Source organism: Vipera ursinii (genome assembly GCF_947247035.1).
Source record: "Vipera ursinii genome assembly, chromosome: Z".
Classification (NCBI taxonomy): Eukaryota; Metazoa; Chordata; class Lepidosauria; order Squamata; family Viperidae; genus Vipera; species Vipera ursinii.
This window is the reverse complement of record NC_139517.1, coordinates 126675830-126699292: the sequence shown is the minus strand read 5'-3', so window position 1 is coordinate 126699292 and position 23463 is coordinate 126675830. Positions and strand designations below refer to the sequence as shown.

Sequence of the window (23463 nt, the reverse complement as noted above, 5' to 3'; positions counted from 1 at the left end):
AAAAAAGTTGAAATGATTTAAACAAAATCAAATGTTTTAGTTATTTAAATGTGACGATAAGAAAAGCATAAAAATGTGTTTTGAATGAGAGTTAAAGGATTAGATGATTAGAACTATTGAATGGAATGCTCAAAGTTCAAACAGATTAAATACATTCTTAACTATGGTCAAAAAGAATAAGAAATTGAGGGAAAATATATATTAAATTAGGAGGGATACATATTTTTAAGTTATATGTTATTTTTTGTATCTCAGTGCTCTTGTCTTTTTTTCTTGTTTCTATTTTTTTCTTCATTTTTCTTTATTTTTTTCTTTTCTCTTTCTACTTTTTTTACTTAATGATTAAGAAATATAAAAGCATGAGAGGGTTTATATGGAAAAAAACAGAATTAAATCCACCAATGTAAATATAGTTAAATGTTGAAAAGATTGCCACTTTAAGAATATTTAGAATTTGGAGGGAGAAATAAGCTGAAATAAACACGGTAACAGGATTTATGATAAGGCAACTAAAATGACAAATAGGATTATTGAAACTATATACTTGTTAGTTAAAATAATGATAATTGTCTTAATCTAATGTTTTGCAAAGAAAGATACTTTGGGGAAAGGGGAAATCAAATGAAATTAACATATGGAATATAGATCATAGAAATTAATTGTTAAGGATTGTCTTATAAATGTTACCCAGACAACATTCTGTTTATAAATTACTGAATGTTTTATGTTATGTTAAAAAATTCTAATAAAATATTAATAAAAAAAGATTTGTAATTATAAAAACTTAATAAAACATCTATTAAAAAATAGAAGAAGAGACCATCATCACCACCACCACCCACCTTTGGCACTGCTGATGTTCCCAGCAGGGTCATGAAACATCTGCAAGAAAACCACCAAGCTCAGAGAGCATCAAGGACCCCACAGTTCAACCCTGCTCCACAAATATTATTTCATATCTGTTGGTCTGTCTGTCTCTGTGTCCATCCATCCATCCATCCATCCATCCATCCATCCATCCATCCATCCATCAGCTATCCATTCATCCATGCCTCCATCTATCTATCTATCTATCTATCTATCTATCTATCTATCTATCTATCTATCTATCTATCTATCTACTGTCTCCCTCTCATCTATCTATCTAAATGTGTATGTATGTGTGTTTTATATAAATATGAAAATAATATATCTAATTGTTCCATAGTTGCGCGGACAGGCTGAAGCAAAAAGCTTCAAGTTAAAACCTTGCCACCTTCAACTGGAGATCCCAGACAGCAGGAGAGCTATTAATCAGGAGATTTTACTTCTTAGCAACCCTTTTTCCTTATCAAGAACAAGTGGAATGGAAGGATATTTGATTTTCCTCTGCCCCACTATTCATGGTGCCAAATTCTCACAGCTCAGATTTGCTGGCTAGCTCACCCATGGTTTCTACGTAATCTGTGCAACCATCCACGGTTAGGATTTGGTCGGGCGAGTAGAAATGGGCATTTCCAAAGTCCAGAAGCTTCAACAGGTTGGGCTCGACAATCACCATGTTTTCAGACCGCAAATCCAGGTGTAGGATGTCCTGTTTGTGAAGATACTCGACGGCACTGAGAATCTGCCACAAGTAGTCTCTGACCTGCACTTCTGAGTAAGAAGACCTGGGAAAGAGAAGACAGTAAAAACACAAAGGGGGTCAGAGGCGCCCCAAAGTTTCGACTTGGGCAAGGGAGGGCAAGAAAATCAGCCTTAAGGGATAGGACCAGACGCAGTCCTCGACTGACGGCCATAATTGAGACAAAATTTCCATTGCTAAATGAAACAGCTAATAAGTGGCCATTTTACGACCTTTCTTGCCACAGTTGTTAAGTGAATCACTGCAGTAGTTAAGTTAGTCACCCGGTTGTGAAGTGAATCTGGCTTCCCCCATTGACTTTGCTTGTCAGAAGGTCGCTAAAGGGGATCACGTGACCCTGAGACACCGCAACCGTCATAAATATGAGTCAGTTGCCAGGTGTCTGAATTTGGATCAGGTGACCATAGGGATGCTGCAATGGCCATGTGAAAAACGGTCCTAGATCACTTTTTTCAGTGCCGTTGTAACTTTGAATGGTCACTAAATGAAATGTTATGTTGAGGACCGCCTGTAGTGCTGGATGGGATGCATGCAACTTCATCCCATCTTATCCAGAGCTGTAGTGTGTAGAATCATCAGGGGACGGGGGGGGGGTCCTTGACTTACGACCACAATAGAGACCAGAATTTCTCTTTTGCTAAACAAAGTGAGAAATCATGGTCCCTATTGCAGTCGTAACAACCCATTAAAGGAGTCACACCATATTTTGCTACGTTTTTAGCCATGGTTGCTAAGTGAATCACTGCGGTTGTTAAGTGAATCACATGGTTGTTAAGTGAATCCAGCTCCCCCCTCTCCATTAACTTTGCTTGTCCAAGCCAACCGCGAAGGTCGCAAACAGCAATTATGTGACCCCGGAAGGCTGCAATTACTGTAAACACATGCCGGATTGCCGAGCATGCTAATTTTGATCAGGAATGTTGCAATGGTCATACATGCAAGGAACTAAGTCCTAAGTCCCTTTTTTTTAAGCACCGTCCTAGCTTTGAAAGGCTATTTAAAGAATGGTTGTAAATTGAGGACCACCTGAAGTTGGCCAAATAGAGGAAATATTCCTACTAACCTTCCAGCTAAGGCATGAAGCAGCTCGGGCCCCACGCAGAGTTCGACAATCAGCACAAGGTGGCGTGGACTCACGTAGGCGCCCTGCAGCTGCCCTATGTTGGCGTGGTGCAGCTTCCTTAGGATCTGGTATTCCTGTAGGATGGCTTCTTTCTCTTCCGGCTGATACGGGATGATTTTGGCAGCCAACGGATTTCCGCTGAATTTTTCTCTGCATTGCTTGATGATGCTGAAGCGGCCTCTGATCCAGGGGAAAAAAAGACAACCGACATTGTGGGTTTATTTTCGAAAATAAAGTGGACAAACCTTTGACCCGGATGGAATAAGGCAAGGGGGGTTGACTAGATGACCTATGAGGTCCCTTCCAACCCTATCATTCTATGAGGCTTTTCATTTCTAAAATCCTAAAAAAAATGTGACTGAATGGGATTACTTCTTGGTGTTAAATTGGGATCAGTACCGCACGTGGAGAAAACAGTGCTAAATCTAACCCCTCAACAGATTGTCCTCAACTTAAAACCATTCATTTAATGACCGTTCAAAGTTACAACGGCACTGAAAAAAGTGACTTATGACCGTTTTTCCCACTTATGACCTTTGCAGCATCCCCAGGGTCACGTGGTTAAAACTGGCAACTGGCTCGTATTTATGGCGGTCGCAGTGTCCTCAGGTCATGTGATCCCCTTTTGTGACCTTCTGCCAAGCAAAGTCAATTGGATAAGCCAGATTCACTTAAGAACCAGGTGACTAACTTAACAACTACAATTATTCACTTAACAACTCTGGCAGGGAAGGTTGTAAGATAGAACAAAATTCATTTGATTAGGGGACTGGAGACTAAAACATATAAGGAACGGCTGCTGGAATTGGGGATGTCTAGTTTAATGAAGAGAAGGGTGAGGGGTGACATGATAGCAGTCTTCCAGTATCTCAGGGGCTGCCACAAAGAAGAGGGAGTCAAGCTATTCTCCAAAGCACCTGAAAGCAGGACAAGAAGCAACGGATGGAAACTAACCAAGGAGAGAAGCAACCTAGAACTAAGGAGAAACTTCCTAACAGTTAGAACAATTAACCAGTGAAACAACCTGCCTCCAGATGTTATGAATGTTCCAACACTGGAGGTTTCCAAGAAGAGATTGGACAACCATTAGTCTGGAATGGTATAGGGTTTCCTGCCTAAGCAGGGGGTTGGACTAGATGACCTCCAAGGTCCCTTCCAACTTTACTACTACTACTACTACTACTACTACTACTACTACTACTACTACTATTATTATTATTATTATTATTATTATTAATTATTATTATTATTATTAAACTGTCTCACTTAGGAACAGAGATTGGGGCTCCATTGTGGTCGCAGGTTGAGGACTGTAATGTGTCGACTAAATTGGCTACTGCTATCTTCTTCACCGGCGCAATTACATGGCTTGGGACCGGGTTACCTGTGTGACAGCCCAAAGGTGCCTTTTTTTCCTCAGGAGGCAACTGGACTTTCTTGTTTTTCCTCTGAAGGCGTTTCGCTTCTCACCCAAGAAGCTTCTTCGGCTCTGACCGGACGGTGGGGGACGGAAGGATTGATACTCCAGCTGCCTCCTGAAAAAAGCACCTTTGGGACAACCGTGGCCCGAAGGACGGAGAACCTCCATGGACATTCTGCTGGACAGACATTTTCCAAAAATCTCTACCTGTTGAATTGGATCCGGCAAGTTGGCCATGCTGCAGATGCTGTCAGCCAAAGAATGTCGCTTGTCGGGAACTTGAAGTCCTCGGCCTATGACCACAATTGAGCCCAAACCTTCTGTTGCTCAGCCAGACAGTTGTTAAGTGAGTTTTGCTCCATTTTACCAATTTTCTGGCCAAAGTTGTTAAGTGAATGACTGCAGTTGCATGGTCGTTAAGTGAATCTGGCTTCGCAAAAGGGGATCACGTGATCCCAGGACACTGCGACCGCCGTAAATATGAGTGACTAAGCAAGGGTCTGAATTTCGATCAGATGACCACAGGGACACTGCAGCCGTCGTTAAGTGTGAAAATCGGTCATAGGTTCACTTTTTTCAGGGCTATTGTAACTTGAAACGGTCACTCAATGAATGATTGTAAGTCGAGGACTGACTTTCAATAAGTGAAGCTTCAGGACTGGTCTGATTCTTTCCTTAATGCTTTTCCCTCGCCCATGGCATAAATGGTGACTCACTTGTTGTGCAGACTTCTCAAAATTTAATTCTGGGTGTTCACTTCTAGCCCAGCCCAGATACACAGCTGTTGCTAAAATATTTTCAGCCTCAATGAGCATTTCCTGGAAAAGGGTTATAAGGTTTCAGCTCTTTCCCACCCTACTTTTGGCTGCTGAATTTCTATCTCTCTCTCTCTTATCTCTCCATCTATCTTCTGTATGTCTGTATATCTCTGCCAGGTCTATCTCTCTCTCCAAATCTCTGTATCTCTCTCTCTCTCTCCCTCCTGTACTTCTATCTTTCTTTCAACTCTCTCTATCTTCTTTCTGTATATCATCCGTCTCTCTTTCTCGTTCTCTTCCTCCTCCTACTCCATAAATAGGGCAGTAATTATAGCTACCTAAGTCTTATTGTAGATAGTTTCTATTTGAACCCACAGAGAAAAATAAAAGCACTCCCCCTCCAAATAATTCTGAGATTAGCAGTCTCACATTCTCTCTCTCTCTCCATCCATCCATCCATCCATCCACTTATCATCTATTTACCCTTGCCTTAAAGCAAACACTGCTGATAATATCAATTTACAATTCCCTTTTTTAAAAAAAGGTGCCATCTTTTATTTCATTTGCAAACAAAGAGAATGATCCAAATAAGCCTGTTACAAGTTCCCAGCGTCTCATTCTCGGTTTATTCTTTGGGAACATCCCTAGCCAGCCAGATCGATCGACCAAAGGCCAGACCTTGAAAAGAGGGGAGGGTGTGTGTGTGTGTGTGTGTGTCTCCTTTACGTCAAATTATTGCTGCAACTCATCCAAGACGCGGCGCTTTGAGGATCTTAAAAGGACATTTCAGCAATTTTTGTTGTAAAGACTCACTGAGAGTAAGTGGGTTGCCATATAAATTTTAGAAAGGAAGGAAGGAAGGAAGGAAGGAAAGGAGAGAGAGAGAGAGAGAAAGAAAGAAAGGGAAGGAAGGAAGGAGAAAGAAAGAAAGAAAGAAAGAAAGAAAGAAAGAAAGAAAGAAAGAAAGAAAGAAAGAAAGAAAGAAAGAAAGAGAAAGGGAAGGAAGGAAGGAAGGAAGAAGGAGAAAGAAAGAAAGAAAGAAAGAAAGAAAGAAAGAAGGAAGGAAGGAAGGAGAGAGAGAAAAAGAAAGAAAGGGAAGGAAGGAAGGAGAAAGAAAGAAAGAAAGAAAGAAAGAAAGAAAGAAAGAAAGAAAGAAAGAAAGAAAGAAAGACGGAAGGAAGGAAGGAAGGAAGGAAGGAAGGAAGGAAGGAAAAAGAAAGAGAAAGAGAAAGAGAAAGAGAAAGAGAAAGAGAAAGAGAAAGAGAAAGAGAAAGAGAAAGAGGGGGGGGAGAGAGGATGGAAGGAAGGAAGGAAGTTGGTGCAAAGGTAGTCCTTGACTTAAAACAGTTTGTTTAGTGAGAGTTCAATGTTAAAGTGACATGACCATTTTTCACACTTACGACCATTGCCCCATGGTCACGTGATCAACATTCGAACACTGGGCAACTGATTCATATTTACGATGGTCGCAGTGTCCCAGGGTCACACAATCCCCTTTTGTGCGCTTCTGACAAGCAAAGTCAATGGGGGTGGGGAAGCCAGATTCACTTAACAACCGTGTGGCTGACTTAACAACCGCAGGGGTTCAACTTAGCAACTGTGGCAAGAAAGGCCGTAAAAATGGGACACAACTCCCTTAACAAAGGTCTCGTTTAGCAGCAGAAAGTTTGGGCTCGATTGTGACCATAACTCGAGGACCACCCGGATACCCCGTACCTTTTAATCTCGGTCTGGAAGGCGTAGGTCTGGTGCGTTGGCGGGGCTGCCATCCTGCTCTCCTCCTCCTGGGCTTGAAACGCTGAGAGGGGGGGGGGAGAAAGGACAAGTTCTAAATTAGAAGACCCTTATCGCAGGAGATAAACTGCTCTTAACTTTCTGATGCCGGACTTCAGTTTCCCGGGAGGGAATGGGGCCTGGAGTCTCCGTCACTCCCCATAATGCTGGTTTTGTTCCAGTTATTATTCTTAACCCTAACCCTCCTGCATGGCTCCTGGTGGCTTTGGATTATACAGGTAGTCCTCGATGGACAACCACTTGTTTAGTGGACGTTCCAGGTTACAACAGCAGTGAACAAAGTGACTTATGACCGTTTTTCACCTTCACGACCGTTGCAAAATCCCCCGTGGTCATGTGGTCAAAATTCAGTCGCTTTGAACCGACTCGTATTTATAACCACTGCAGTTTCCAAGGGGTGACGCGATCCCCTTTTGCGACTTTCTGGCTAGCAAAGTCAACGGAGAAGGCAGATTCACCTAACGACCATGTTGATTTACCTAATCATTGCAGATTCACTTAACAACCAAAGGGATCCCTTTAACAACCAATCAGATGGGTCCAAACCAGTCAGATGGGGCAAAACTCACATAACAAAGGTCTCGCTTAGCAAGATAAATTTTGGGCTTGACTTTGGTTGTAGGTTGAAGACTGCCTGTAGTTAATTTCTTCCAAGAATTCCAATTTTCCTTGGGATTAAGGAAACATCTAACTTTGATCCAGATCAAGGGGGGGGGGGAAAGATAGGTCGTGTGGCAATAAATGCTCGTTGGTGAATTTAGAGGATGACCTAGGCAAGTCAGTCTTACCGCTAAGAGGAGAGGCATATAAAGGTGAAAATAAATGTACAACAAATAATAATATTTTAAGGAGGTCAGCGTTAGAAAGACCCCAGGGTTCAGTCCTGAGCTACAAACATTCTCTCCTGTTGAGAAAACGAATACCTGCTTGATCTTCTTCACCAATTTTCACTTTGGGAGTGGGGTAGCTGTAGGGACCCACCCCGGATGGGCTCACGCAGGCAATGCGAAAGGAGTAGACTAAACCCCGAGGAAGATGTTCAACTGTGTAACAGCAAGCCGGGATGTCACTGGCCAGGGTTTTCCACTCTCCATCTTGGCCAAGAAGCAAAAGGAGGGAAAAGATTAATATTTAATAAATAAAAAACATTAAGGATGAATTTTAGCCCTGCGTTAGGCAAGGAAGCCAGCTGGGTGACTTTGGGCGAATGAGTAGGCGATGGTGAATTTTAGCTGTGGTTTCTTTGCCGCCCTTAAAGATGAGTAGGCACTACAGGTAGTCCTCGACTTACGACCATTTAGTGACTGTTCAAAGTTACAATGGCGCTGGAAAAACGACTTACGACTGTTTTTCACATTTACAACCTTTGCAGCATCGAAAGAAAGGCAAGAAAAAGGAAAGGTATAAAATGGGGCAAAATTCACCTAACAACTGCCTTGCTGAGCAGCAGAAAGTTTGGGTTCCAGGGTGGCCGTAAGGTGAGGACTACCCACGAATGAGAAGCTGCTTACCATCCTTCTTGCACAGAACAGTGTAAGTCACTGGGTTGTTGAGTTCCACTGCTTCCCAGGCCAGCTGTACGCCATCTTCAAGAACCTCAAGGACATCAGGGGCAGGGATGTTTGAAGGTGCCTCTGGCAGAATAGAAAAACCATCCTTAATCCCAAGGTTGGTGTGTATGATTTTGAAAACACACCCCAAAGCCACATGAAGCCACATGAAGCATCAGTTTCAGCCCAGTTGCACCTCCCTCACAAACTCATCGGAAGACACCCTCATTCATTTGAGTTTTATTTAAAGTAATGTTTGTCATTACATAAGGAATGTGAAGCTGGCAGAAGAGTATCAGAATGAGTATGTAGCTCAGGATTGAACTGGGGTGCCCTCTGAGCTTCGAGGTTTCCTTGCAGACATTTCATGACCCAATGAGGGAACATAAGCAGGAGGAGAGGAGGAGGAAAGGTTTTGTTTGGTTAACGGAGTCTGAGGGAGATAGAAGTTGTGTCCGACCCCTCGCGACCCCACGGACAACATTCCTCCAGGCCTTCCTGTCCTCTACCATCTTCTGGAGCTCCTTTAAGCTCACGCCTCCTGCTTCAGTGACTCCACCAAGCCACCTCATTCTCTGTCGTCACCACCTTCTCTTGCCCTCAACCTTTCCCAGCATTAGGCTGGATAATACATAACAACAACTTTATATCTTTGTAATAATGCCGCCTGGGGTGTGTGTGAAAGCCCTAACAAGCAGGCATATACAAAGAATGAAGGCTACTGCTAAGCTTGTAAGCCGCCCTGAGTCTTCGGAGAAGGGCGGGATATAAATGGAATTAAAATAAATAAATAAATAAATATCAAAGTGCAAAGTTCCAGCAACAAACCGTCACCAAAACTTGATAAAAGCAATCCAAAATGGAATTTGATAAAATACAATTTAAAATGGAATTAAAATAAAATACAATTTAAGATGAAATAGTAATAAAATACAGTCTAAAATGAAATTGTAATAATGTACAATAATTTAAGATATAGATAAAATATGATAACAGGATAATACATAGATAATAGATAAAGTTAGATGGGTGATAATAGATCAGTAAGAATCTAGATAATTATGCATGGATCGATGGATGGGTGATGATAGATAGATAGATAGATAGATAGATAGATAGATAGATAGATAGATAGATAGATAGATGGAATTAGATGAATGGAACGAAAAAGAGGTGGAGAATGGGAGATGGATGAATGGAGAGAGAATACATGAGTAACTAAAAAAATAAAATACAGAACTGTGGGGAAAAAAACACCCTAAATGGGGCCAGAGAGAGGGGTCATTTGGGTGTGAGCTGAAGGGGTAAAACGTCCCCTTAATCACCAAGCAAAGACTTCTTTAAGCTTTGGGGAGATCTTCAAGGCAGAAATGCCTTCAGGCAGATCAAGGAGAGATATTTATCCTCCACGTCCCCATTTCTGGACCCACAATTTCTGAGGGGTGCAGACGGGGCGACAGGTTGCAGCCTTTTTGGATCCTGGGTTGCAAGGGGGAGGAAACCCATCTCTTACCTGCTTTCCTTATGGTGCAGGAGGTGGAAACAGCGCCATGGGAACTAGTAGCCTTACAGGTGTACACGCCAAAGTCCGTCATCGTAGCCGATAACACGGTTAAAAGCTGGAACCGTTTTAGAGTCGAAGAAATCAGGATCCGATCGGTGCTGCAGATTGCTGCTCCGTCTGGAAAGTGATAAAAGGAAAGTTGCCAGCAACTGGCATCCGCCTAAAATTGAAGGTCGAACCTGTTTGGAATCTCTGGAATCAGGAGTTCCACAAATTATAGATTGTCCTCGATTTATGGCCACAACAGGGACCAAAATCTCTGTTGGAAAGCGAGGCCATTAAGAAAGCCCTGCCCTGTTTTTTTCCCCTGCAGTTGCTAAGTGAATCACATGATTGTTAAGTGAATCCGGAGAATCACCCATTGACTTGGCTTGTCGGAAATCGGCTGGGAAGGTCACGATGGTTATCACGTGACCCCAGGATGCTGCAATTGTCCTAAATACATGCCGATGTCCGACTGCCTGAATTCTGGTCATGGGACCATAGGGATGCTGCAATACCTAATTGTAAGTGCGAGGACCAGTCGCAAATCACTCTTTTCAATGCTGTTATAACTTCCTTCCTTCCTTCCTTCCTTCCTTCCTTCCTTCCTTCCTTCCTTCCTTCCTTCCCTAACTCACTCTCTTCTTCCCTTCCTCAATTCCCTCCTTCTTCCCTCCCTCCCTTTCTCTCCTCTTCCCTCCCTCCCTTCCTCAATTCCTTTCTTGCACAGGGCTGTGACCCCCACCTGGGGTGAAACTACCCCTGCTTTAAGGAGCTGCAGAACTTGGTCTGAGCATCTTCACATTTTAATTTAATTTAATTATGGGACTTATATGCCGCCCTATCTCCGAAGGACTCAGGGCGGCTAACAACAATAAAACAACAATAGAACAATAAATACAAATATTTAAAAGAGATTAAATTTACAAAGCCCCAGTAAAAACCAATAAAAATTAAAAACAAAATAAAAAACCCCGTCTTCAGTCCAGGTCAGCCTGATGAAAAAGGAAAGTTTTAAGGACGCGGCAAAAGGACCGGAGATCCGGGGCCATCCGAAGTTCTTGGGGGAGCTGGTTCCAAAGGGCAGGCGCCCCAACAGAGAAGGCCCTCCCCCTGGGGGTTGCCAGCCGACATTGTAGAGCCACTTGGTCTTGGCCGGGTTGAACTGGAGTCTGTTCTTCCCCATCCATATTCGTACCGCTTCCAGGCAATGGGAGATCACGTCGAGGGCATCACTGGATTGGTTCGGAGTGGAGATGAAAATCTGGGTATCATCAGCACGAAATCACGTATGATCTCGCCCAGTGGCTTCATATAGATGTTGAACAGGAGGTGAGAGAGGACCGACCCCTGAGGCACCCCACAATCAAGGGGCCTCAGGGTTGACCTCTGGCCTCCTGCCAACACCATCTGCGAACTGCCCGAGAGGTAGGAGGAGAACCACCGTAGAACAATGCCTCCCACTCCCAACCCCCGGAGACGTCGCAGCAAGATACCATGGTTGATGGTATCAAAAGCCACTGAGAGATCCAATAGGACCAGGACAGAGGAATAACCCCTATCCCGAGCCCGCCAGAGATCATCCACCAGCGCAACCAATGCCGTCTCCGTGCTGTACCTGGGCCTGAAACCCGATTGGTACGGATCCAGATACTCATTTTCCTCCAGGACCAACAGGAGCTGCCGTGCCACCACACTCTCAACAACCTTCGCAAGAAAGCAAAGATTGGAGACAGGATGAAAATTATTCAAAATATCTGGGTCCAGAGCAAGTTTCTTGAGGAGGGGCCTCACCACCGCCTCCTTCAAGGCAGCAGGGAAGCACCCCTCACTCAAAGAAGCATTGATCACTGCCGGGAGCCAGCCTCATGTAACCTCCCGAGCCGCATAAACCAGCCAGCATTAATAACTGCCAGGAGCCAGTCTCGTGTAACTTTAAAGTTGCATAAACCAGCCAGGAGGGACACGGGTCCAATAAACACGTGGCGGCACTTAATCTACTCATGATCCTGTCCACTTCATCCGGAGTCACAGGGTCAAACTCCTCCCAGATAATATGGGCCAGACCTGTCGCTTCCCCCTCGTCAGATACTGTCCAATCGGAGTCCAGACCGGTCCGAATCTGAGCGATCTTGTCCAGCAGATGCTGACTAAACTCCTCGGCACGTCCCTGCAAGGGATCTTCCCCTGTCCCTTGATTTAGAAGGGAACGAAAGCACCAAAGCAGCCTTTTGTCTTTGATCCAAAGCACCCCACAATCCTCAAAACCCCAGAAAGCTTTAAAGTAAGCAGTCAAGGCCAGTTGATAGCAAAATCCGTCAGCTGTTCAACAGTTGAGCACTAACTAGCGCTAATGACATTTCCTAGTTTGGTAACGAAATGTCTGCAAGAAAAACCACCCAGCTGAGGGAGCACCAAGGACCCCCGAGTCATCGTCATCTTCCTCCCCCTCCTCTCTGCAAACCCCTCTCCCTTCTAGCACTGGTGACATTACTTAGTTTGGTAACGAAAGGCCTGCAAATAAAACCACCCACTCAGGGAGCTCCAAGGAATCCAGGTTGTCTTGTTGACCACATCCAGGAAGGGATTCGGAAAAGCAGCCAGGAGACGAACAGGGACCTGCTTGGAGTAAAGTAAGATTCTGTCAACCTGTCCACCCCCGCCCCAGAAGAGAAGCTACGGCACCTTTGAACCATCCGATGGCGGAGAAGGAGTGGGATGAGGTCCGGCAGGAGAGGGTCAGAGACTGTCCAAGGGCAACGGTCTGATCCGTGAGTTCTTCTACAAAAGAAGGTCCTAGAAAGGGAAAGGGATAGTTTTGCACCATGGCTTGTTGGTAGATTTGACGTCTTGATTCTGATCCTGCGCTGGTTTTACTTCTGGAGGAATCATCCATTCGAACCAGGAGAGTTGGACTCTTGGACTTTCTGAACTAATGTCAAGAATTAGGGGACGGTGTACAGAAGGGCGAGGACTGAAAGAGGGACTTTCCGGTCCTTTTCAGAAGCTGTGGCTAGACTACTACTATGTTTGCTACATGAGGAGGCCCTTGAAGACTCTTCAGAAGTACTTCTGGGGCCAAATGTAGCGGACCATGGATTTTGGGGGGTTGGTTTTATTATTGCCATGCCTTCCTTCCTCCCTTCCTTTCTTACTTCCTCTTTCCTTTCCTTCCTATTTCCTTTTGCTTCCTCCCTCCTCCCCTCCCCCTTTCCTCCCTTCCTTTTTTCCTTCTTCATTTCCTTTTCCTTCTTTCCTATTTCCTTTCCCTCCCTCCCATCCTCCTACTCCCTTCCTTCCTTCCTTCCTTCCTTCCTTCCTTCCTTCCTTCCTTCCTTCCTTCTTCCTTCCCCCCTCCCTTCGTTACCAAACATTTATGTATTATTCAGCGAGTTTCTAAACCACAGACTCCCACTCTTGATGGTTAAAAATAAAGGCAGGAGGCAGAACTCAAACCCAGGACCCTAACCCTAACCCTTCAACCCTACCTCCTTCCTTCACTTCTCCCTCCCCCGGTTCAGATACCTTTGTCCTTGGTCTTGAGGCTCGGCAGGGTGAATGCTGAGAACATCCTCTTCTTTTTAGAAGTTGGAGAAGGCTCCGTCAAGGAGGTCCTCTCGGCTTGCTCACTCTTGACTTCCTCAGAGGCTAGAAAACAGAGGACCACCAAAAAGGTAAGAGATGGTGGCAACCAGGATACCTGAAGCTCCATCCTCTTTTGCAGGAATCTCCAAACCTAGCAACTTGTAGACTTCAACTCCCAGAATTTCTCAGCCACCCAAGTATTTCTCTTTTGTTCTGGACTTCAACTCCCAGAATTCCTCAGCCAATCATGCTGGCTGGGGAATTCTGGGAGTTGAAGTCCACAAGTCTTAAAATTGCCAAGTTCAGAGACCGCTGCTCTTTTGGATCTCTCTTAACCAGGATGTCCTTCACGAGTATCTTGAAGGACCTTTTAGAAGTTGGGTTGAGACCAGAATTGGTGGCTACCTATCAACTCTTTGAGGGGGATCATGAAGCAGACCCCACAAAGATTCCAGAAATGTTACTTTATAGTTGTAGGATGTGACAACAGACTCTTAAAAGCATCCCAGGTTATCTCTCTATCCAGTATCCAGCCACGTTATTTTGAGGTTCTTCCTCACCATTTCTTAATCTAACATATAAATAAATATATTTCCCCTTTACTGAGTTATGGCTTGGTCTACCGTAACATCCATTTCTGCACATAGGATATCTCTACTTCTGTTAATGATCCTGGGAATATTTGTAGTGTAGACATTTCTGGTGGCTAGCTTAATGTTGGAGGTTTAGTTGTGATGAAACACCTAAAGTAGAGTGGGGCAACTAAACAAAACTGAAATGATAGAAAATTACAAAGTTGGAAGGGACCTTGGAGGTCTTCCAGTCCAACCCCCTTCTCAAGCAGGAGACCTTATATCATTCCGGACAAATGGCTGTCCAATCTCTTCCGGAGAGAAGCCGTTCCACTAATTAATTGCTCTCACAGATGGGAAATTTCTCCTTCATTCTGGAATTCTGAACAATAAGAACCCGTATCAAAAATATTTACAGGAGTGGAATAGTTAAATCTATCAGAAAAATGACTGTGTTGTTCGTAGTTGCATTCAGAGGGAACTGCAACGGCCTTTCAGATGCCTAGAGTACCATTTTTGTCTGGTCTCATGTCCTAACCTTATTCTCCTACAGAAGGATTTTTTTAAAAAAAAATTCCCTATATTTTCTTCGGCTCACGTCAGTCAAGGAAGCTAATCATTACCTGTTCTGGTGTCTTCACTGGACAGTTTTCTGGTCAACATCTTTGAGAACTGAGCTACGGATGCCTTCATCCTCTTCCTCAGACTGAGTTCCACCTGCTCCATGGACTGAGAGCGGACAACCGGCTTGAAAAGTCCTAAGGCACTCTGGAGAGAACTCTTCCTCTTCCTCGTTGGATCTGATGGGACATCATACTGGGACCCCATGGGTAGATCACCTTCCGAGTCGGACCTTTTCCCTATCCGTGGTGTTACAACTGGTCCTAGACCTACCTCCTCCTTGAGGGGACCTGTTTTGCTCACCTTGGGCAAATTATCCTCCCCGAGACGTATTTTTTTCTCCTGCTGAGAAGGAAATTTGGAGTCAGGTGGCCTTTTGCTGGGCAAATTCTCAGGAGCTTTCCTGAAGCTCAGGAACTCAAACGGAGAGTAGACAATGTCATAGAGTTCATGAAAGTTGAGGAAAGCCGGTTCCACCTCCGTGATGTCAAATTTGGAGGTCTTGCTGTCAGGACGAGGCATCTCCGAGAGATCCTGGATCTGCACCAGGGCAATTTCGTACATTCGGCTACTTCCTGGATAATCCAAGCCTTCGCCTTCATAAGGCGAAGACATCCTCGCTTTCTTGCTCAGGTAAGACTGAAGACTGAAATAGTCTTCTTCTCCAGGGTAGATAATATCGGCTTCTGAAGGATCTGCTAGGCCAATGCCACCTTCTCTCTTGCCTCTGCGCACCAGATACCTGCTTTTCGGTCTCACTGCTTGGCCGGGTGACTTTTGATGGACCACCTCACCTTGGGGTGAAACAGATCCTGATTCTGGCCAAGGAGGTGTTGCTTTTGATCGGTAAGCCATCTCCTCTGCTAAGTTCTCCAGAACGTGAGCCTCTGTGTCCCTGTAGGGTTGGTGATCCTGGCTTCTGCCTTCTCCAATGGAATATGGTCTTTTCTTTACAGTTATGGGGACTTTTTCTCTAGAGGTTCCAAACGGTCTCAGTTTTGCTTGAGAATAGCCTGCTACGGCAGGTGTTTGGCCCTTGAGGACCTCACCAGGAGGAGATGGCAAGTGGTGGTAGAGCTCATACTTTTCAGCTTCAAAGAAGGACATCAGATCTGCTTGAGCTTGAGGAGGACGCTGAACCTCTCTGAGAAGAGACTCTCCTTCTGGGTAAGAGGAGGACTTTGGAAGTGAAGCCATCTGGGTTTCTCCACAAAGTACGGGTACTGAGGTGGCCCCTGGTTGGAGAGATGCTTGAATCAGAGCAGCAGCACTTCTTGGGGTGGTAGGAGATGGTCTTCTGTAAAGAGGAGATTCTTGTTGGGATGGGTGCTGGCTTCCTCTCAGGGTGACCATCTCTGGATGAATAGGACCTTCACCTTTTGCAACAGGTAGCTTCCTTTCCAGGTGTGCAACAGGCAACTGATGTAAAGGCTTCTGCTTTGCACTCTCAGAGATTGAAGGCATGGCCATTTTTGCTTGAGGGATCTCCAACTTCTCCAGACCTTTCTTCTCTAGCATGGCTGACTTGGTCAAGCAGGATATTGAGGGTTTCTGGGATGGAATTTGCTGATCCTCAAGGATAGAGGAGGCACAAATGTCAGGGTGTAAAATAGGATCACCTAAACCTCTACTCTCCACCATTTGTGTCCCAGGATAAATCAAGGATGGATGGCCTTCATGCACTGCTACAGTCTGTAGGTCTTTGGGACTCTTGTCTGGACCACCGGCAAGCTGTTTCTCAGCCTGAACCTGGGTGATGTGAAAAGGAACAGCTTTCAGAAGTTGAAGACTTTCTTCGGATTGAGGTTGATGTCCTTCAATACTCTTGGGAGAACTTGGGGTTATCTCACGGGACAGTTTTTCCTCCTTGCTCTCCTGAGACACTAGGTTTAGGGTCTCTGATGGTGCCACTCTCAAAACAGAGCTTTTCCCCTTTGGAAAAATGGTTCCTCCATCCCTGTGAGGAGAAGACATGGATGCCTGCTCCTCCTCAACATCACTTTTTGGAGGCAACCCCGAAGCAAAACCAGATTGCCGAGCTTCTAGAATCAGATCTTGTCTGCCTTGAGGAGATCTTCCCACAAAACGTGGCACCTTCGTTTTCTGAGGTAAATCCTCTTTTTCAGAGCCCCGTGCCAAAATCAAGAACTTCTTGTCCTGCTCAGGGCCCAACTTGGATCTTTCCTTGTCATCCAGTGGGACTAACCTTGGGTGTTCTTCAGAAAAACCCTCCCTAGCTTTTGCTGCTGGTGTTTTTTCGTCCCTCAGATGAGTTCCTTCTGCCGTACCACCCTGCGGCATTGTGTCCATGTCTTCTTCTGCAATATCCTGCTCCTCAGCAAAGCTCCTAGCTCGTATTCTGTAGTCGTCCAAGGAACGGCTCCTGGCGGATACTTGAAAAGTCACCTTGGGTGATTTCTGAGCAGTATCAAAAGAAGCTGATTTGATGATTGGGGGTCCATAACTTCCTTCTCGTCCCTTCCCCAATTCTGCATCCGCCAAGGGTCCTCCTTGTTCACCAAACCGTTCTAGCAAGGGTTCCCGTAGACCAGTTAAAGCAGACTTTGAGTATCCGGCTTTCCTGTAAGATCTCTTAGCTCTTTCTAATTGTTTCCTTTGCCCTTTGCCTGGCGATGAGGGAAAATCGGTCAGATTTTCCGATGGGTGGCTGTAAAAGGTACTTTTGATGACACTGTGTCTCGGAACACAACCTGGAGATCTCTCCATTCTTCCTTCCTCTGGAGGCAACAATCCAGCTTCATCTTGCAGTGAAGCCAACTCAAACAATGTTCTTCCATGGGCATCAACTTCTGAGATTTCTCGGTCTCGGACAGGATGTCCATCCAACTGTCCCTTCACTGTAGGTTCCTTCAACCTTCTGGTTTTGATGGGTGGCATGGAGTCTTTAGGAAGTTTGAATTCATCTTCAAATACTTCATCTTCTTGATCATTTGATCCTTCCAGCACAGACAGACGAACTTCCGGAATCGGTCCAAAAGGTTTTTTCCCAGACGAGACCAAAATTTCGTTGTCCGAAGATGACCCACTGGTGCTGGAGGAACTGCTCTCTTCGATCAATTGTCTGGAGATGCCAAGTGAGGTGTTCTTGTGATTCTTTTCCAGAATTTCTGGGATGGGTCTCATTACAAGCAATGACTTATAGCTCATAAGAGACCGCTGGACATGAAAGGAATGAAGGAAGATTAAAACAGCAGAAAAGAGAAAACTTAGGCCAGCCCAAACAGAATATGATAGAACCTAGAATCATGGGGTTGGAAGGGACATGGAAGGTCCAACCCCCTGCTCATGAAGGAGACCCTCTACCATTCCCAGACAAATGGTTGTCCAATCTAGTGATGTTGCATCCCAAAATGCTGCTATTATATCATTGCAGTGAAAACAACGATTTTACCTCAAGTAATTTTGCAAAAAATCTGCAATACAGGTGGTCCTCAAGTTACAACTATTCTTTTAGTGACCTTTCTAATGAAAAAGGTGACATTTTTCACATTTATGACTGTTGCAGTATCCTCATGGTCATGTGATCAAAGTTCAGCTGACTTCCAGTTTGCCATCGCAGCATCTGCAGACGCAGCAAGGCAAGTTCCATCCTCTGTGTCCAAATTCACCCCGCTGGGGGACCCTGGAAAGGTTTGAAAGTTGCCCTGTAGGGGCAACGAGCAAGGAGGGGACCTCCGCTTGATTGTGGGAGGGTGCCAGCCTTTCTGCTTGATCCAGAGCACCCCTCCAAACCAATGGGGGAAAGACCGGCCATAGCAATATGGCTCATCACTAAGCTGCTGACAGCCAAAGTCAAAGCAACATGGATGAACGTGGATGAGATCTGATCTTCTCTGTAAGACTTTAAATATGTTTTCCTGCAAAAGCTGCCCAAAGTATTTTTTCCCCTGTGAGGAGAGAGGGAAGGGAATTTCTACCCCACCATCTAAGAACAGCGGTGACTGACTACCCAGGGCACAGGTCTGCAACTCGCGGCTCCCAGTCCTCTGCCATGTGCAGTCCAAAAAAAAAAAGTGGGACTAAAAAAGTTCAACCAATCAATTCAAATATGCAGGGTAGGTGCATATCTCGCCTTGGCTCCACTCTTTAGTCAAACCCTGTTCTGCGCATGCACGCGCATGTGCACACATTTTTTGCGGCTCCCAGTTTTTCCTTTTGTGAGGGAACCGGTTCCGAGTGGCTCTTTCACTGTTTTAGGTTGCTGACCCCTGACCCAGGAGAAACAGAGCAATTATAAGAACAACTTTAATCTAACTGGATGCATATACTTTTGAAATTTGGATACTAAAAGCTTTCCTATTTTTACTGGAGACGTTGGTTTTTATCTAAAAAGAAAAGAAACAAACCTTGAAAAACTATTATAACAACTTTGGACTTAAAAAGTTTTAAATGGCATCGGTGACATCTTGTGGTGAAGTATGGTATTACAGCTTGTTATTGACTAAAAAAGACTTGGCTTGAAGCTAGAAAAAATTCTAGAAAAAACTCTTTTGACCTTGACAGATACCACCTATGAAAAACTCAGCTGTAAAGAAGGAACTTCAGGGCAGCATATCTGGCCTGTTTGAACTATGAAGGTAAATCTTTACTGACTTTCAGAGTTATATGTGGGCAATTGCTTTCCTATTTCTTTACATGAGAAGCATCTGTTATTACATGAGATGATGGAATACTTTGGACTATAAATTCTTACTTGGCAAACAATTTCCACTATAAAAACTACCTACAACATGTGAAATAGATGTCCCATATCTAGTTATAAAAAACAAAAAACTATTTTTAATGTTTGATTTTATAGTCTTCAACTTAACACATTATCAAGAGAATATGGATGAAGATCAGGAAAAAATCCTTTCTATGTTGAAATCAATACACGAAACCATTCTTTCAGCTTGTAACAAAATAAGATGCAACATAAAGGAACAAGATGGCAGCTTAGATATACAAACCCAGATCTTGACTACAACCAAAGAACTAACAATGCAGAAAGTAACAGGAGAAGTGGAACAACTAATTACTAAGACAGAGGACCCAATTGACCAACAGATCCAGCCAACAGAAAAATCAGAAAAGGGAGTGACAACATTGAAAATGGAAAAGACTTTTTTCATAAATCAGAAAATATTTGAGGAAAAGGAAGAAGAACAGATTAAAAGGAAGATCAGGACAATTGTGGGAAATTGGAGTAACATGGAGGCAATTAAATGAACACAAGTGGGCTAGTTCTTCCAAAAAAAACTTTAACCAAATGGTCTTTCTTATTCCAAACAATATATATAATAATAGAGGGAGAACTGTTTGAGGATTCAAATGTACTGACATGGAAGGTCAGTTGGCAAAGGAAGAAAGCCAGAGTAAGGCTGAAAGAAACTAGGGTTTTGATCTATTAGAGGGGATTTTATACTGCTGATTAGAGGGTTGAATATGATGAAAAATAGATAATTTTTAGAAAATAAAGTAACACTATAATTGAATAGGTAAGAGGTGTAATAAGACTAACAGCCTTTTGGTTTAATATGGTAAAAATAGATAACTTTTAGAATATATTATATGCAAATAGATAAGATGTGTATTTAAAATATTAGATTTTGTTATGAAAAGGGAAAAATGTAGAAGTTGAGATGAGGGAAAAACTTTGGTCACCTAAAGCTTGGAAATTATAAATACCAAATGTTAATTTGAATATTGATGGGAAATTAAAGCCGGGGAGAAAAGCATTAACAGGACATTGATTGTATATAAGGATTGAATGCAAACACAATTAAGATATGTATAATCTAAAAATTACTGATAAATGTAACAAAGATGGTTTTTACTTAGTTGATAATAATAATAACTATATTAGCCTAATATGAGATAGTAGATATTAAGGGAAAAAGAGAGAAAATATCTGTTGTTGTAACCTGAGATTTGTGCTAAAGATTTATGTATGTTATTGAATTATTGATTACCCAGTCACCACATTGCTTTTAAATGTTTAATTGTAAAATTAGAAAATTAATAAAATATTATACATAAAAAAGTTCAGCTGACTAAACAACTTACTCATATTTATGTCCCAGGGTCATGTGATCCCCTTTTGTGACCTTCTGACAAGCAAAGTCAATGGGGAAGCCAGATTCACTTAACCAGTGTGTGACTAGCTTAACAACTGCAGTGATTCGCTTAACCACTGTGGCAAAGAAGGTCATAAAATGGGGCAGAACTCATTTAACATTTGTCTGGCTTAGCAATGGAAATTTTGGGGCTGAACTGGGGTCGTAAGTCGAGGACTACCTGTATTAGTGAAATGGGCAGCATAGAATTCTGATACATAAAAATACATAAATAAACAATGAGTCCTTAGAAGCCATGCTTCTCAACCTTAGCAATATTAAGACATGTAGACTTCAACTCCCAGAATTCCACAGTCAGCCAAGCTGGCTAAGGAATTCTGGGAGTTGAAGTCCACAGGTCTTAAAAGTTGCCAGGTTTGAGAAATACTACGTTAGGGTTGTTCTATTAATACAGGGATGTGGGACAAGAAATCTTGGAACAACATTTAAGCCATTTAAATATGCAGTTAAAATTTAAATTATTCTCTTTCCATGTTTGCCAGCTTCCTTAGGAATAAACAGCAGGGTTTGTATTGCATACATTCTATCTCTGAAATAAAAATTTAAAACATGCATAACAGCGCATAGAACGGACCCCAAAACATTGACACTAGTGAAGCCAAAATAATTGTGCATCAGGGTACAGCTTCTTACCCACCTGCCATTTGCTTCGGGATACAAAAAAGCTGAGAGATTTTGTCTCGATAAAGTGAGCCTCTTCAGGCGGTGGCTTGTGCTGAAAAGGAATATATCAGTTTGAAAATAAATGTTGGGTCACATCTTCAAACACCAACCAAATAACCCAATTTATTTGAAAACCAGGGAATCTTGCATTCATCTGGAATTGTTCATTTTGGGGGGCGGGAACAAGCCACCAAGGAGAAACTTCCTGACAGTGAGAACAATTAACCAGTGGAACAACCTGCCTCCAGAAGCTGTGAATGCTCCAACACTGGAGGTTTTTTAAGAAGAGACTGGGCAGCCATTTGTCTGGAATGGTATAGGGTTTCCTGCCTGAGCAAGGGGTTGGACTAGATGACCTCCAAGGTCCCTTCCAACTTCTTCCTATTATTATTATTATTATTATTATTATTATTATTATTATTATTATTATTATTATTATTATTATTGTCAAAAGACACCGCTATTCCTTTTGTATTCTTGCTATAAATTACGTATTCTGGGAGAAGCCGACACTTTGATATAGCAAAGGCATTCACCAAATTAGGGAGCTTAAAAATTTTAAACGGCAATTGTAACTGTGCAATCAGACGCCTGTCCCTGTCCTGTTGGGCTGCCATTTTGACTTGTTTGACCTCTCTACCCTCACAGGAGTCCAGATGAAGGGGGAAAAAGAGATGAGGATCAAAATCTGATTCTTCCCGTGTTTCAAAACTTACAGAGAACCAGGGATGAGATAGGCATTCCATCACACTTGGCCTGGTTCTGTAAAGAAAAACAATAAACTAGGTTTCACCTGATATGTCAAGATATAGCTATGCATGAAAATAAATTTTCAACAACTCTGGAAAGAACTGATCTTGTACAGAAAGGTGGTTTAATATGGTAACTGGCAAGAAACTTACTTGGGGGGAGAATTCAGGCTGGGATCATAAGCACTCTGTTCATGCTCTGAAATCTCTTCTCCGGCAGCTTTTTGTCATCCAATACTATATGCCTTGACCCATTCCACTTTTGGACCTAATTGTCCACCTCCGAAAAATCTCCACCCCAATGTTGCTCTATCACACTTTTAAAATTTTTAAAAGTTAAATTATTCGGTTTTTAATGTTTTATTATACTGATTAAACTGTACACTATCCAGAACCCCTTCTGTCAGGGAGATGGTCAGTTAAGGTTTGATATATCAATCAATCAATCAGTCAAACAGACTTCCAAATTTCAAGAATTTTCCAGAATAATGGACTTTGGAAAAGCATATTGATAGAAGAGAATATTTGTAGCTCAGGGTTGAAGAAAGGGGTCGTTGGTTTTCTTACGGACGTTTCATGACCCAACTAGGTAACATCATCAGGGCTAGAAGGGAGTGGGGTTGGAGGAGGAGGAAGAGGAGGAGGAGGAGGAGGAGGAGAAGGAGGAGGATTGTGAGGTCCTTGGTGCTCTATGAGTCGGTTTGTTTTCTTGCAGACGTTTCATGACCAAACTAGGCAACATCATCAGGGCTAGAAGAGAGTGGGGTTGGAGGAGGAGGAGGAGGAGAATTGTGGGGTCTTTGGTGCTCTCTGAGCTGGTTTGTTTTCTTGCAGACATTTCATGACCCAACTAGGTAACATCATCATTGCCAGAAGAGAGTGGCTCTGATTTTATATAATAGCAGCTTTCCTTGTCAGGATTGATGGGAGTGGTCTTGGTAGTAAACAATTGCCTGATCAAGGAACCACCAAGATCGCTCCCACCAACTCTGATAGGGGCAAGATGCTAGTATATAAAATCAGAGCCACTCTCTTCTGGCACTGATGGTGTTACCTAGTTGGGTCATGAAACGTCTGCAAGAAAACTGCCAAGCTCAGAGAGCACCAGGGACCTCACAGTCCTCCTCCTCCTCCTCCCCTGGACAAACCCCTCTCCCTTCTAAAACTGATGATGTTCCCCAGTTGGGTTATGAAATGTCTGCAAGAAAACCACCAAACTCAGAGAGCACTGAGGACCCCACACTCCTCCTCCTTTTCCCAAATACTATTCCCTTCTAGCACTTGTTGTGTACTGGGTTCGTTGCTTTAATGAAGAGACGAG

General features: G+C 43.4%; 1 protein-coding gene across 9 annotated transcripts in view; it reads right to left on the bottom strand.

The window, feature by feature from the left end:
* Positions 1 to 23463, bottom strand: part of OBSCN (obscurin, cytoskeletal calmodulin and titin-interacting RhoGEF) — a 236520-nt gene that overhangs the window by 9505 nt on the left and 203552 nt on the right. For 7 of the 9 annotated variants that reach the window (XM_083376954.1, XM_083376960.1, XM_083376956.1 and 4 more), the window contains 11 exons: positions 22110 to 22155; positions 21368 to 21445; positions 14596 to 17770; positions 13341 to 13463; positions 12501 to 12611; positions 9783 to 9950; positions 8231 to 8353; positions 7643 to 7813; positions 6642 to 6723; positions 2688 to 2927; positions 1426 to 1649 (listed from right to left, as the gene is read on the bottom strand). In XM_083376954.1, the coding sequence (XP_083233080.1) occupies positions 1426 to 1649; positions 2688 to 2927; positions 6642 to 6723; positions 7643 to 7813; positions 8231 to 8353; positions 9783 to 9950; positions 12501 to 12611; positions 13341 to 13463; positions 14596 to 17770; positions 21368 to 21445; positions 22110 to 22155 (4541 nt within the window). Of the gene's footprint in view, positions 1 to 1425; positions 1650 to 2687; positions 2928 to 6641; positions 6724 to 7642; positions 7814 to 8230; positions 8354 to 9782; positions 9951 to 12500; positions 12612 to 13340; positions 13464 to 14595; positions 17771 to 21367; positions 21446 to 22109; positions 22156 to 23463 lie in introns of those variants that run through there. The other 2 variants (XM_083376957.1, XR_014494163.1) reach the window with 2 other exon arrangements.